At 37.0% G+C, this 16,494-nt stretch overlaps 1 protein-coding gene across 3 annotated transcripts; it reads left to right on the forward strand.

Moving 5' to 3' along the window:
* Nucleotides 1-3,323: 3,323 nt before the first annotated feature.
* LOC148852399 (putative apyrase 7) lies at nt 3,324-9,571 on the forward strand. 3 transcript variants are annotated; one of them, XM_088947494.1, is made up of 4 exons: nt 3,343-3,546; nt 4,125-4,247; nt 4,349-6,336; nt 9,086-9,571. In XM_088947494.1, exons 3-4 carry the CDS (start codon nt 4,374-4,376, stop codon nt 9,391-9,393), a joined length of 2,271 nt encoding a protein of 756 aa, XP_088803620.1. In that variant the 5' UTR covers nt 3,343-3,546; nt 4,125-4,247; nt 4,349-4,373; the 3' UTR covers nt 9,394-9,571. The 3 variants fall into 3 exon arrangements, with proteins under 3 accessions (XP_088803619.1, XP_088803620.1, XP_088803621.1); XM_088947493.1 differs by having other exon boundaries at nt 3,324-3,546; nt 4,125-6,336; XM_088947495.1 differs by having other exon boundaries at nt 3,365-3,546; nt 4,125-6,336; nt 9,070-9,571.
* The last annotated feature ends 6,923 nt before the right edge of the window (nt 9,572-16,494 follow it).

The raw sequence follows: 16,494 nt of genomic DNA on the forward strand, positions 1-16,494 counted from the left end.
ATTTATTGTAAATGAATAAAGTACACATTTGATTCATGTTCCTATGGTGTGTTTCTGTGTAATACCCTTAAACTAGACACCTAATGAGACTTGTGTTAGTTTAGAATGTTCACAGCCATTGATTAAGTCTAGGGAGATTTATCCTACCAAGGTTGACACTGGTGTGCTGCCAACTGTTGTGTAAGACCCGAAGCACATGCAGTGTAGGATTAATAGAACCTTCGAACTGGACCAGATTTCCAGTATTGCCTTGGACCTTGGAGATAGATGGGAAAAACTGAAAAGTTACACCTGACCCCTAGACTCGATTGTGATACTGCACTAGGTGTCGGATTGGGCTGTCTTTGATATGCCAATCAATGAGATCCTTAGCGGGGGTCAAAACCTGGGTATGTTGGGACAGTCCGAGAATTCATCTGAGTGGGTGATCATAGTGACAGGATCAGCCCCTTTTTCGGACAAAGCTAATGCTCGGGGATGCACTCTCTCTGATGGAAACCAAGACTGCCAACAACCGATTTCAATTTGTTGAGATTTTGTTTTGCAAAATATATATATATATATATATATATATATATATATAGTTATGGTTTCGAAATGATTTGCTAAAGTTTTTAATTCCCGGGGTCCATATGAGTAGAGAGTGCAACACTGTTCCTTGCAACTGAGGGAGAGGCCCTCTCTTGTCAAACAGTGTTTGATCATTATGGGCTAAAAGGTTAAGTGTAAGACCATTGAGGATAATACCTGATGGGCTAATCTTGTATCTACCCACAGTCCCTGGGTGTTACAAGGTGGCTTGCCCCAGAGACCACTTAGGGTAAGTGTTGGGCTCATAGAGCCCATGAGATGGGTTTCAAGGGGTGCACTGTCCATAACAGTGTATTCAGCCAAGCCTTGTGACAAAGGCTGGGCTGAACTCATGTGGCTGATGTGTAAATCAATGTTTGGGTCCCACGCCATACAAGGAAGCCCAACTGGCCAGCAGTTTGGGAGGCTAAGTGAGTACATAACCTTAAATGGGCCTAAAGCCCATTTCAAACTGGGCTGATTTGATTAGTCAATTAAAAGGGCGAATTCTGGGATGGATCAGCTGATAGGATTGGGCCTTGGCTCTATCCACTTAGAGAGTCCAAGATCTAAATAAGATTTAGATCTGAAAGCCTCCTAATAAAATTACGAGATAGCTAATCTAATCTACAGATAAGATAAGATAGCTAATCTAATCTACAGATAGCTGATCCCTTTAAGTCTATAAAAGGAGAAGGGGGCAACAGCCTTTAGACATGCAACACAAGACCCTAGTCTTTAGAGCTGAAATCACAAAAGAGAGATTTCTGCAACATCTGCAAAATCTTTCTTGCCACCTCCTTCCTATCGCCGCCATAACCTCTGTTCGATATCCAAATTCTTGGGAGAAATCAAGATTTGATCTTGACATCAATCTTTTGGGAAAAGATTGATTGGGAGCTGTACTCATGTGCCATCCTACTAGTTCTTACGAAGGATCAGGTTCTTGGAGAACGCTGCTGATTTTGCTCCATTCTACACTACATCATTTTCAGTGGGAGCAGATTTTGGATCATTCCTTGGGCGTGAATACCTCCATTGAGAGAAAGTATTCTTTGTATTAGGTATACCTCTCTCCTCCTTTTGGTTCAGATCTGGTTTGGTTCATGGTTCAAGATTGATCCTTGAAAAATGTGTTTTTCAAAATAGGGAATTTGATTCCCAGCAGAGATGGGAGAGTTTTTTTTGAAATTCGCCCGGTCCATTCCGCAAGATTTGGGCATCCATATGATGGATATCCCATCCCTTCACATTTTTCATAAAATAATAGTATATATAATGTATAAATACATTTTACAAAACTAACTTTCAAATACATTTGAAATCCATTGCCTGTAGTTTAAGTTTGCATCGAAGAGTGTAAACCTTGATATTCATTTTGTCTAACAAAGAGGCCAATTTTATCACTATGATCACCCACTTAGGTGATTTTCCAAACTACTCCAGCATGCCTAGGTATTTGACCCTTGATAGATCTCATTGATTTGACACATCAAAGACAATTCAGTTAAATGTCTAATGCAATACCATAATCAAGTTCGGGATTATGTATAATCCCATATGAGCAGTGAAGAATTCTATTAATAAAAACAAAAATCTATTAATCAAAGTCAAATAGTGAATTCAAAATACCCAAAGTTGAATACGCAAAGGAAAAGAGTACCGCTACTAGTGGATTTAAAGTCTTTATTGTGATATACATATACTATTGGAGAGAATTTGAAATTTTTTAAAGTCATTGTACTGTGAGGGAAATGGATGATAGTGGCCCACTTTAATATTTTGCATAGGTAAATGCCTTTTTTATACATTTCTTTTCAATATCTCATTTACTACATTCTTTACCAATTTATATGTTATGATTTATGATTTGTAGGTTTAATCATTATGCTAAGTGGATTTACATCAAAAGATAAGCTAGTTGAATTTTTTTAAAGCCCTTGTACTTGTTATGTCAATCGCATATTGTATTTTGACAATTTGTTTTGGATATTAATAATTAGCCTTTAAACTAATAGATTTTGTTTTAAATTATAATTTTCATTTAAATTATTTTTTATATATTAATTGCCATGAGATTTGTATTTAGCAGTTATTAAAGTGGTAAATCAATAACAGTGCAAAAAAATGTTAAAATTAACCATGCATAAAAATAAAATAAATCTAACCCAATGATCACCCAACTACTCATCTAACCATAAACAAGACCTAAGGCGACAACCAGAAAGAAATGAATTTTCACTTGAGGGTAGTTTAAAAAATTTAGCCATAAATCATTCAAATACTGATTTAATCAATTAGCTAAACCATAAAAATCAGAAAAAGTAGGTGGTAAGAGTAAAAGTTGTCCATTCTCCTTTCTCCCCCTTTTATTTTTTTCGTTTTTCTTCTTTTCTCCCGATTTACAATCTAATGCAATGTATCGAAAGACAAACCTGACGTGTGGAACAAAAAAGCAGGTCTATGACTCCAGGTCAACTTTGTCTTCTAGTGCGGCGCTGAGGTCTTAATACTGTTTGAGGTAGTGTAATCCGCCAACCCCACTAGATATTGGGCCCATAGATTTCGTGAAGCTGATCAATCGAATTAACAGTCTAGATCTGGTACAGTAAATCATTACAATACATCCGCTTCTATGATATCACAAAACTCAGCAAACCTAACGTCTGCTCATCGCTCGTGCCGTGTAAGAGGTCTCGTGGTCGAACCGCGTAGACACCGCCATGCCGTCACGAAAGTACGAAACAACGTTCAGACTTCTTCTTATGAGTTGCCGAAGTGGAGACCGAAAAGTAAAAACAGTTGGTGTCTTGGAGGGGTCTGGCTACTGGGCTTTATCCTTTTTATCTTTTCTTATTTTTTTAAATAATTTCGTTTCATTCTTCTACTGACCCAGCAACTGGATTTCGACGAATCGACCAAGATCAGATCAGAGTCTCCTCGTTCAGTTGGCTGGCGGATATCTATCTCTGTTGGGTGAGTATCTTTTACCTTAATCGTTTCACCTGTGTTTTGTTTTTTAGTTATTTTCTGGGATTTTTCATTGAACCCATTTGTTTTAGTCTTTGATTTAGGGCTTTCTGCTTGTTAGATCCTTGATCTTCCTTCTCCATCTTTGCCTCGTAATCTAAATCTATGTTTTGTGACAAATGGGTTCAACTGGGTTCTATACTTTGAGTTCTTTTGTGATTTGAGTTAGAAAATGGCGGAGGGAAGGATAGATGGAGAGAGCTCTTTCGAATGTCTTGTAACCAAGCTTTTAAATTGAGCATGAAAACTGGTTTGAAATCCTTTTTTGCTTTTTTGGTAAAGAAACATGGGTTGAAATCAAGTGCGTAATCTATGTTCAATTTGTTTGGGGCAGAGCTTGAAATGGGGTTCAACTTTTTGTTTGCTTTTAATTGGTTGATGAAATAGGGAAGCTATTGCTGAGATAGAAGAGATTAATCTAACTGTCTTTGTGGGTAATGTTGCAACAAGATTCCATCACTTGCACTGGTGGGAGTTATGTTTGTTATGTTTCTGATTAGTTTCTATTTGTGAAATTATTGCAGGTTCCATGGTTATTACATTACTTGTGACTTCTGGAAACTCTGTAAGGATAATGGGTAAATTGTGGGAGCATTTTTCAACTCTGTTCTTATACCGGTTCCCTGACGTGTTACGCAAGCAGCGAGGTGGTGCTACATTGTTTTCATGCATTTGAGCTTCACAGTTCTAAGATGAACTTGTGTAATTTTTCTAACAAGTAAAATATATATGTAATGGCCTTGAGCAGAATTGCAGGAAATATTTCTGCTATAATGAGTCGTATAGCAGCCCCTCATTCTCCAAATGTATCTTCGGTATCACCTGGACTGTTACCTTCAGCAGGTCCAGATGATGACTTTAATTTACTTAACCCTAGACAGAAGAACAATTTGAAACTTTCCAAATCCCTCCAAGATTTATCTGCATACAAATTTGAACGAGAAGAAGATGATTTTAACATAGGAAATAATGAGAATGCCCATCATGCAAAACTGCTTCACCCCTTACAGAGAGAAAGTGCCACAGCAAGTTTTTCAAAGGAGAAGGCCTTGTCAGCATCCCCATTTGCAAGGAGGAAATGGATGCGAGCAACCATGGCCATTGTTTGCCTGCTTTTGTTCGTTTTCCTTATCTATGTAGGTGCTAGGTATTTTAGTACTTTCTGGTCTCAAAGAACATCAAAATATTATGTTGTACTTGATTGTGGAAGCACTGGAACTCGGGTTTATGTATATCAGGCATCTATTATTCATAAAAAGGATGGCAGACTTCCTATCTCACTCAAGTCATTACCAGAAGGAATTCAAAGGAAATCTATGTCACGTGCTGGCCGTGCTTACCATCGAATGGAAACTGAGCCTGGGTTGGATAAACTAGTCCATAATGTATCTGGGTTAAGGTCAGCAATAAAACCACTTCTTTCATGGGCAGAGAAGCAAATTCCTAAACATGCTCATAAGAGTACTTCACTCTTCCTATATGCTACAGCTGGGGTCCGAAGGCTGCCACCTTCAGATTCACAATGGCTTCTTGACAAAGCATGGTCTATATTGAAGAATTCATCATTCTTGTGCCAGAGAGACTGGATTAAGATTATCACGGGCATGGAGGAAGCTTATTATGGATGGATTTCTCTTAACTATCACATGGGTATGCTAGGCTCCATGCCAGCAAAAGCAACATTTGGGGCACTTGATTTAGGTGGTTCGTCATTGCAGGTTACTTTTGAGACTAAAGAACTCATGCATGATGAGACTAGTTTAAACCTGAGCATTGGAGCCATTAACCATCACCTTAGTGCCTATTCTCTCTCAGGTTATGGTTTGAATGATGCCTTTGACAAGTCTGTGTTTCATCTTCTCAAGAAGCTCCCTGGGATTACTAAAGCAGACCTAATTAAGGGTGCCATAGAACTTAATCATCCCTGCTTGCAATCTGGCTATAAAGAAAGATACATCTGTTCCCATTGTGCTTTGTTAAATGATGAAAGTGGGAGCCCTCTGATGGGTGGGAGGAATCTGGGTAAAGGAGGAAAACCTGGATTTCCTGTGAACCTGATTGGTGCTCCACAGTGGAAAGAATGCAGTGCACTCGCAAAGATTACTGTCAATTTGTCTGAATGGATGGATTTAAATCAAGGAATTGATTGTGAGCTGCAACCTTGTGCTCTTAGTGAAAGTTTACCCCGCCCCCATGGGCATTTCTATGCCATGTCTGGCTTCTATGTGGTTTTTCGGTTTTTTAACTTGACATCAGAAGCCATTCTTGATGATGTATTGCAGAAGGGTCAGGAATTCTGTGAAAGAACATGGGAAATTGCAAAGAACAGTGTTGTTCCACAGCCTTTTATAGAACAATATTGTTTTAGGGCACCATATATTGTGTCTCTCTTGAGAGAGGGCTTGCACATCAGCGATCACCGAGTGTTTGTTGGTTCTGGTAGCATTACTTGGACACTTAGTGTTGCTCTATTGGAAGCTGGTCGAACATTGTCAACTGGAATGGAGCTCCACAGCTATAAAATACTTCAAATGAATATAAACCCACCCCTTTTTGCTCTAGCGTTCATGTCACTGGTGCTTATTCTATGTGCATTATCATGTATTGGAAAATGGATGCCGAGATTTTTCCGAAGGCCCTACCTCCCACTTTTCAGGCATAACAGTACAACTTCTACATCTGTTCTCAATATTTCATCACCATTCCGGTTTCAGCGTTGGAGTCCTATCAGCTCAGGTAAGCTTTGTATCGACAATTATGCTTATGCATTCAGTCTTCCATGGTTTATCGTTTTCCAAATAATATCCATATATTTTAGATTGTGTTTCTTATATTCTTAAAAGCTTTAGTGGGTTAATGGTTGTTAATTTATAAATTTGTTCTTTTTCTTAGAAAGCAAAGGAGTTCTGTACAAATAGTCTGATGTTCTTATTCTGTACATAGTTCGGGTCACAGAAACTAGAACTTACAGTGTTGTCAATCTTAACCGGTTGAAGACTGCTATAGACCACATGGTTGTCAAGGCAAATAGGTAAATTTAGGTGACAGTATGGTGCCTTTTGCCTTGGTGCCCTCCTAGGTGTTGCCTAGACAATAAATTTTTGACAAGTTCATAGATTTCAAGGTTATTTTTTAGTTACATTAGCAATCAGAAAGCACAAAAATTGAAGTACCAAAGAATTTCTTAAAGAGTGGTAAATTTCATAATAAAATATACAGATAATGAAATCCATAAAACAATAGCATTTTTAATTGTTGATTACAAATGTGCAATTTTCAAACATACTGTTTAAATACAGTGAAAATATGAACAAATTAGAACTAATCAATTAGCAGATTCACAAGTTAAACAAACTAATGAACAACTAAATTAATAAGAGTAAAATAGTGGTGAGACACATAGGGGTCATTATTTCGGTCCTCTTGGCCAAACTCCAAAGATTGACTGAGATTTCCAATCTCAGGTGCTCCTTGTTTTTGTTCACGAGCTGCCCAAAAAGATTATGGTTATTTCAAATATCAATTAATTGCACTATTTGAAACTGCAATGAACATAATCAGGCTTTAGATCAATGTTTTAAAAGGCATGGGAGGTGTGCCTCCAGGCGAGTTACCCCCAAAATTCCTTGAGGCATATGTCAAAGGCGTTGATACCCCTATGCCTTTTCATGAGTTGTGCTAGAGGCATACACCTCACGTGCCTCACACACACCTCATACAAAAAAGACAGAAAAAGGAAAAAAGAAAGAAAAAGCAAAAGAAAGGGAAGAGAAAGAAAAAGAAAGGAAAGAAGAAAAGAGAAATGAAAGAAAAGAAAAGGGAAGGCTGTATTGTGGACTCGTGTCCCTCCTTTGGGAAGGCTGTATTGTAATATCCTATTGATTTATTGAATAAAATTTTAATCATTTATCAAAAAAAAAAAAAGAAAAGAAAAGGGGAGGTGCCCCCAAAAGATGATGGTTATTTCAAATATCAATTAATTGCACTATTTGAAATTGCAATGAACATAAGGAAGCTGTAGATCAGTGTTTTAAAAGGCATGCCTCTAGTCAAGGCGCCCCCAAAATGCCCTGAGGCATATGCCAGAGGTGTGATGCCCCTGAGGCATGTGCATACACCGTTTTCATGAGGAAAAGAAAAAGGAAAGAAAAAAGAAAAGAAATGAAAGGAAAAGAAAGGCAAGGGAATGAAGAAGAAAGAAAAGAAAAAGGAAGGGAAGGAAAGATAAGGGGAAAGAAAGTGGGCTGGGGGCTCTGCGCCTGGACCCCCTTGAAGCCCCTGGACCCCCCAATCCCTTTTCTATGTATCCCATTTTGGTTATTTTGTGCTAGGGAGGTCTTGCTTGGCTCCAACTCGCTTGCCTCCAACTTGCTTGCCTCCGCTTTGACAAGACCTCTCCCCCCCCTCCCCCTTTTCAGTTAGTGTTATGCATCTTCATTCTTCTTAATACAAAAGATTTCTATTAAAAATAAAGAAAAATGGGATCCTCCTTCCTCTTCTTCTTCCTCCCCCTCCTTCCTTCATTCCCCTCCTGTTAAGGAGGCTTACACCTCCTTTTCATGCTTCACTGCTTTTGCTTAATGTCAATCCATGCTTCTTGAGTGTAAGTACTGAGCTATGTACAGAAACTATTTGTACAGAGGACCATATATCTATACTTTTCTTTTCAGTTAATATAATATACTTTACCATTTTCAAAAAGAGTACTAGACTATGTCTGAAACAAAAACAGAGTTATTCAGAGCTTCTAGAAAGGGGAGCTAGAGTTCTTGAGGTGGCCATGAATTAAATTGACAAGATGTATGCCTCATAAGGGTGCTACCGGAATGAAATGAAAAAATTCACATGGCTAACCAGGAATATGAATTTGAGGATTCAATGGGTGAGGAGATCAGCAAATGGGGTGGCGGATGCTTTGGCTAAGCAAGGGGTGAATAGGTCTATTTTATTCAGGGCACACCTGTAATGTTTTTCTTTTTGTAAGAGAGGTACCAGCTTGTGCCTCTCTATGGAATGCTTGTAAAGATATGACAAAGTTTAATAATAAAACTCAAGTTATTTATCAAAAAAAAAAAGGATGTATGCCTCAAGAATATCATTAGATTTTAGCAGTGAAAAGAAGAAGACCATTAGATTGGTTAAGTTAAACTGGAGTAGTCTTTCTTTTAAGCAATCATTTGTATATTTATTAAAAAGTTAAAGGTAAATACAATATAAAACATCAAAGCCATATAGAGGTCTATTGAACAGTCTATATTTTTTTGAGTCAACAAAAACACACCATCCTTAATTTTACATTCTTAGGTATTCCTTTTCAACTTGAGTTTCTTTTCTTTTGATAATTTTTATTTTTTTAACTTGAGTTTCTTATTCAACAAATCCTATCTTATCAATATCTTTCAAACAACAAAAAAGATTCTTGTCTACCAAGTGGTTTATTTCAAGTAAGGCTTTTAGAATCAATTTCAGTTATATGTTCTTTCAGGAGACGGGAGAGTAAAGCTGCCACTAAGTCCTACCATTGCTGGCTCCCAGCAGAGACCTTTTGGTTTTGGATATGGTTTGGGAGGCAACAGCATCCAGCTCATGGAGTCTTCCTTACATCCACCTACCAGTAGTGTTTCACATAGTTATTCCTCAGGAAGCTTGGGGCAAATGCAATTTGATAATGATGGTGGAATGGGTTCATTTTGGGCCCCTCACAGAAGTCAGATGCGCCTTCAAAGCAGGAGATCACAGTCTAGAGAAGACCTTAATTCATCACTGTCTGAGGCACACATGGTGAAGGTCTAAAACATAATGCTGGTAGGAGCACTTATTTTTTGAAACTATATTAATTCTAGAAATAGCAATACCAAGTTCTCAATAGAAACATTTTCTCTTTTTGAAATTCAATTATTCTGTACCATAGAGCTCTCACATCAGTTTCAGAGTCAACTGACATAATAAAAAGGGACTTCTTTTTTTGATATTTTTCTGTTGTATGTACTGACAACCTTCAAATGTGCTACTAGCTTCTCACAGACGTCATCATCAAACATGAATATTGCTTGTGCTTTGAAATAAAGTGCATCTATGTTTTAGGGTCTAAAGCAACTAAGCGACATAGACTCCACAGAATCTAGGATAAAATCATCCTCAGTGATTGTCCGCTTTTCCGCTTCGGAGCATGCATTTACTTTGAACATTGGTGATAATACCATACTTATTAATTATCTTACAAGTGTTCAACATTATTCGCTAAATTATATAGTAAAGTCTCATTCTGTTCCAGTATGATTTGCTCATATGCTCCCAGAGTTGCAGCAAAGTGTTCCCTAGGACAGGACTGGGGCCTAATAGCAAAATTGTCAGAGATCCAGAACATGCGTTAATTGAACCAAGTTTGTTGTACTGCTTATGACATAGAGCGATAAATTTCGTTGTTATTTTTTATTTTCCTGTTATAAGTCATTAATGCCATGAATATTGGTTTATATTGTTCTGAAAAAAAAAATCTTTGGACCTTTCTATCATTGAACTTCAGCAATTTATCAGATTAGGACCACATTCTCATTATACTCTGGTTCTTTGATCAATCAGTCTGAATAAACATTATAACAACTTGTCTGTTTGTTTGAAGATTTGACTTTTATCAGCTGCCATGGATTGAGGACAGCTCATTGATATTCATCCGTGAGATGACAAGATGGTATTTTGTAGTCATCTCAAGATGTAAAGAGAATTACTTGTGAAGATTGAACAGTATCAGGATACCTCATAAAACTTGCAATTTTTTGGCATTCTCTCTCTCTCTCTCTCTCTCTCTCTCTCTCTCTCTTTTCCATCTTTCGGTATTATGCTTTGGCATCTAACCCATATCATATGTTCTAGTCTTCCAATTTCAGTCAACTAGCGGTAGCGGCAATGAGTTTGGTTTAAAACAAGAGAATTTAGGTGGGGTGGGTGGATTAGACAGCGTCAACAGAACAAACAAATACCAGCCTGACAGCATGTTAGCATCTGTAGCATTTCATGTGTTGGAGCTTTGGTGAAATATCTTTTCCTTGTCCAAATAAAAAAGTAGGAATATGTAGTCGGAATTAGATCATTCCAAATAATTTTCCTCACCATTTCCCTCCAATAGTTTTACTGATCAATCCCATTATAACCACCAACTTCAATTATCAAATATTTAACCAAACAATGGTGAAAAATGAAAAGTTAGTAGTAGTTATAATTTGTGACAATTGACAGGTTAACTATTTTTTTTTTGTTCTCACGGGCTACCTAACAGGAGTGGCCCATCCCTTTGACGAGCAAGGTTTATCGGCTGTCTGTGGGACCAATGACGAGGTTCCACGCCAGTAATAAAAAACATGGGGCCCACAGCTTTCACAGTGGGGCCCATGAATTTATTACTGGCATGGAATTTCATCATTGGTTTTACAGCCACAGCTTTAGCGTTCAACTAATCTAATCCAAATTCCTGTTGGACACCTCCCCTGGAAATTTATCAAGCCAAAACAGGTGAGGGCATTATTTTCCCATATTGGAAAGACCATAAATACAAATATATACAGTATAAATACGTACAAAATATAAGGTTTTGCATTGTACATATTTGTATTTGTACTTGAGTTTAAACTGTGTTTGTTTGTAATGCAAATTTCATCTGTATAAATTTTGCACCCAGTTCAGTTTTGTATCCATTTGTTTGTGATTATCATTTGCATTCATACTTGATGCAAAATTTGCACTTTTGCACCCAGTTCAGTGCAAAGTCATGTATTTTGTATTATTATGTATGTATTTGTACTGTACATATTTGTAGTTGTATTCCTTTTGGAAGGAGTGCAAAATCATGTATTTTGTATTATTTTGTATTATCATGTATTTCGGAAGGAGTACAAATGCAAATATGTAGAGTGCAAAACCTTATATTTTGTATGTATTTGCACTGTACATATTTGCATTTGTACTGGCTCGATTTGAAAATAGTGCAAATACAAATATGTAGTGTAAAACATTGTATTCAGTATTTCTAAATCTTGTATTTGCATTATACATATTTGTATTTGTACTCTTTCTGTCTCATTTGCTTCCATTAGCAGTGTAAATTATGCATCCACCTTAATTCTCTCGTATAATGAACAGACTATATCAATTTGGTTCCTTCCTTATCCCCTCTCCCCACACCCAAATAAATAACCTTACTCCCTCATTTCTATTTAGAGATTATTGCATTTTACTTCTTACAAACAAATAAAACAATGTCAAATATGACATTAAAATAAACTAAGGTTTTATATTCAGTCCATTTGCACAATTGCACTACTATGCTGTTACATCAGTTCAAATGAAATTTGCACTGTGACCAAATGGAGCTTAAGCAATATTTGCCTGCGATAGAATAAATAAACATTGAGAAACCTATCAGGTACTTAACAAACCTGAGCTAAAGTTTGACTATCAACAGTTTTTTGAAGGCAGCACAGAAAATAATAGAACGCAGTTACTAAAAAATGCAGTCCAGTTAATCGGTGGTCACCTTGTCGCTATATGAAAAAAAGAAAGATGGCGATATTTTGATACAAGACTATGCAAACCGAGGCATTAATCTTCTCATAGACCTCCCTGGTTTCCTCTTGAGATTTGCTTCAGTTGTGGCATGTGGTTTTTGGTCACTCACCTTGGTGGTTCTACAATTTGTATCGCAACTTTATAGAGTAATGTTAGAACTTTCTTTTGTCAGTCAATGAGGGTTGTTATTTCTATTACTAAATTCTCCTCCTATGTTGGTGTTACTAAGGCTCAGTTTAGAAGCAGTACAAAAGCAAATATGTACAGCGTAAATACATATAAAATATAAAGTTTTGCATCTTACATATTTACATTTGTACTCCTTCCAAACTAAGCCTAAGGGGTTCCACCAGCATTCCCATGTTTATGCACCATGATCATTGGAAAAGAATGACTAGCAACAATCAGATATAAGAACGCATTATCACAAATCAGGATTGGTTGTAGATCACATGATCCAAGACCACCTCATTTTTCGCAATAACCACAATAACATGAAGCAACCAAGTTTAAATTTGGTTTGCTTTACACTGGGTGAAAGTGAGACAATGAACTAATTTCTGTCATTGAAACAATTTACTAGTGTGGGCTTGTCTTACAATATCGGTGTCAGGCCCAGATAAAGGAGGGTTGGATCAAGTTGGAAGCTGACATTCTTACTAAAATTTTTGCCTAACTATCAAGGTCATGGTCATTAGGGGTGTCAGTTGGACTGGATTTGGTTCAATCCGGTCAAGTCCAATGTGAGTCCATTATAAATGGGCCAGGTCTAATCCAATCCAGTAAATGTTTTGGACCAATTTGGACTGGTCCAATTCAATGTCTGGACCGTTCAATCTGTTCAAATTCATTTTGATTTAGATTGGTTTCAACCCAAATCTGGTCCATTAACACATATATTCTTATCTTATATCAATGGACCAAATATTGGCTTAATCTAATATAAATTTGTTACAGATGGATCAGGTCCAATCCAATCTAATAAATATTTTGGACCGGATTGGTCCAATCTAATGTCTTATTGGTCTATCCAATCCGTCCAAATTAATTTTGGACGACAGGATCCAATCCATAACTGGTCCATTGACACCCTTAATGGTCATGGTCTTGATTTGTGAACAGACCAGAATGGCGAAACAAGATTAATTCATGGGAATGATGTTCAAGGTTTAGAAGTACAAGAACCTACCAGAAGGACTGGCAAATAGTTCTTAGGCTCAGTTTGGAAGCATTAGTGGATATTATTTTATATGTAGAGTGCAAAACCTTGTATTTTGTATTATTTTATATGTATTTGCACTGTATATATTTACATTTGTACTCCTTCCAAACTGAGCATTAGTGGGTGATACATGCATTCATATATTAGTTCATTGCTAAACCTCCAAATTCATGAGAATGACACGGCACACTCCATGGAGATCAATAGGTGGTTAAAACAGTTATATTTCAACATGTAAATTGATTGTATGATCATGTTTATGCAGTTAATCAACTGCCAGCAAATGTTGATGCATGTATAGATTGGAGCATCCATGAAGGATTTAATTAGCTCTCAACCTACCAATTGGTATATAATAATATCATCATGGATTCACTTTCCTTTTTTCTTCAAAATTTTCTTCATGGTTGGTAATATTATAGTGGAAATTGAATCATTTGAGTAAATCAAACTTCCAAACATATTATTGGCTTGATGTGAATTAGGGGTGCAAGTCAACCCCCAACTTGAAGGAATAACAAGGAGGCATAGCCTAGAACCTTGTTTTGTATTAGGTTCATATTTGCATTGCAAAGGGTGCATTTGGTTGCAGTATGAATTTTATTTGCATTGGTGTAAATGTATTTGTCTTATTTGTTTGTGAGAAATAAAATGGGAAGCAAAATGAACTAACCTCCAGTTAAATGAAAGAAAATGGAGGCAAGAGATGAATTATTTGTCTTGGAGTAAGAGATGCAAGATGATGTGGTCCTCATTTTATATGTGAATAAATTGTTTGGAAGAAGGTGGAACACATTTTGCATCAATTTTTGTGATGCAAAATTTTCACTGCTAGTTGAATGCACGAGACAGAAGGTACAAATTTTGTATCATGTGGGAATGCAAATCATAAATACAAATAAAAGCAAAACTGAATTAGGTACAAATTTTGCACCTGATCAAGATTTGCACTGTAGCCAAACACAACCTTAGTATTTAATGGTGTCATTGAATTCTAATGTATGATCTCGCCAAGTAACTTGTTCCCTCAACCCAAAATCCATGTAGAAACTGAAGGGTGTGTTTGGTTTGAAGCAAAAAAAATAGGGAAAGGTAGGGAAATCTATATAAATACCTTTCCTTAGTTTGGAAGGAGTACAAATACAAATATATATAGTGCAAAACCTTGTATTTTGAACTATTTTGTGTGTATTTACACTGTACAGATTTGTATTTGTACTCTTTCCAAACTAAGCTCTACTTTTTCATTCAAACCAAACACAGCCTGGTTTGAAACCCTACCTTTTCTTTCAAACAAAACACAACCTAAAAGTATATTTCAATATCCTTAGCTACTTATCAGCTATACAACTCTAGATTGAGTGCTCAAAAGAGGCAGTTGTTGCTGCCAAATCTAGAGTCGAGGGCAGTTAGGTAACTTCCGAAGTGATGAGGCCGAGGGTCCCACCTGCAAGAAGTCAAAAGACGCTAGAGTCCCTGGGATGTATAATCCCTTTTATAGCTAGGGTCAAGTTAGCAGAGGACTTTGAGAAGGCCAAGGTCACAAAGAGCAAGAGCACTTAGAGTAGTTTAGTATGTGTAAGAAAGGCACCTAGGGCCTTGGAATCCCTTTTATAGCCAGAGTTGCACAGGAGCCCAACATGGTGAGCAAGATGTAATTGTTCTGCATGCCAGGGGACAAAATGGTGGCAGTTACCGAAGTGTGATCCTCGCAGCCGAGCGTTACCTTGCGCCATTAATGCATGGGGGAGCTCGGTCGAGATTGTAACATCCGCAATTAACATTGCCATATTGATGATGGACCGAATGGATGATGATGACCTTGGTTGAAGCTGAGATGATGAAAATGCCCTTCAAACATGCCATGTATCGTCCGCTGGTGGAGCGATCAATTGTACCCATATCAATAGTGCTTTGGATGAAGAAATAAATTAGGGAGAATCCTTAATCTTTTCCTCTTGGTTGAGTGTTTCTTTTGGTTATTGTAGTGTTTGAAGAAAATCGATGAATTTGTAGATTCTCGGATCGTTTTCTTCCAATTACTCAAAAGTTGATGAATAGCTAGAATCATTGTATAGTCCCCTACTGTGGACTAAGAATTTGAAGTCCCTTTCAGAAACGATCCGGACTAAGAATTCGAAACCCCTTTCAGAAATGATCCAAATAAATACTTCCTTTGAATCCATGGGACCAATCTAAATAAACTGAAAGGGCCATAGCTTGTGAAGCAAATTTGGTGAACGCTTGAAAAACTCAATCGGATACTTTAATCATCCTTTAGAAAACCGTACTCATAATTAAACTATTTGAGCAATTCACAATTTAGTATATGTTTGATAAATCTTCTATTTATTAAATAAACTTTTGTATTTGATTTATCTTCAAAACTGAAAAAAAGTGGTTGATAAATGTTTTAGTGTGATTTATTAATAACTAGACACCTCTAGATGCCACATCAGCGGAACAATAAATAAATGCTTGTTGAAGCTTCCCCAGCTGTTGGCTTGCCCGTAAATCAAAATAAGAATTTATCACCATTTAGATGTACAAAATAACATAATGGAATATTATGATGATAAGCTTATTATATTGGCAAGGACCATCAAGCCAAGACTGAGGGCTGCCTGGAATATTGTGATGAAAGGAGAACATCAAAAATCTAGAGTTAGAGTACATTTATAGTATATATTAATATATTAAAATATGTATAACTAATTATATATATTATCTATAATTTAATTATAAATGTAAGTTATGATTACAATTTTCTAAAACTAATTTTATTAATTGATATAGGCAAGTCAGGATGACTGGCCTGGCCAGGCAATGGCTCGGACATATATTATTAACCTGAGATGTAGGCCAGGTGGAGCCCAGGCAGCCCTACATGTTGTTACTATCATGTAAAAACCCGGTCTAGGCCCTGCTTGGCCCATGATCATTCCTACTGTAAAAGTACAAACCTCAAACCTGTATTACTTTGTTCAAGGGGACCACTTTCCTCTTCTTGACATCTTATTATCTAGCCTTTTGGATTTACAGGTTTTGTCTAGTTCGCTATATTGGGTCCCTCCGTTGGGGCACTTGCCGTACGTTGGGGCTTTAGGCCG

The sequence above is a fragment of the Nelumbo lutea genome, chromosome 5, assembly GCF_056320005.1.
Source record: "Nelumbo lutea isolate HS-2025 chromosome 5, American lotus-T2T, whole genome shotgun sequence".
NCBI lineage: Eukaryota > Viridiplantae > Streptophyta > Magnoliopsida > Proteales > Nelumbonaceae > Nelumbo > Nelumbo lutea.

What these genes read in the sequence shown, in the direction of transcription:
- LOC148852399 (XM_088947493.1), top strand. Translation starts at nt 4,335, where the DNA reads ATGGCCTTGAGCAGAATTGCAGGAAATATTTCTGCTATAATGAGTCGT. An exon ending in TTGGAGTCCTATCAGCTCAG is followed by an intron (nt 6,337 to 9,085) that starts GTAAGCTTTGTA and finishes ATGTTCTTTCAG; the next exon opens with GAGACGGGAGAGTAAAGCTG.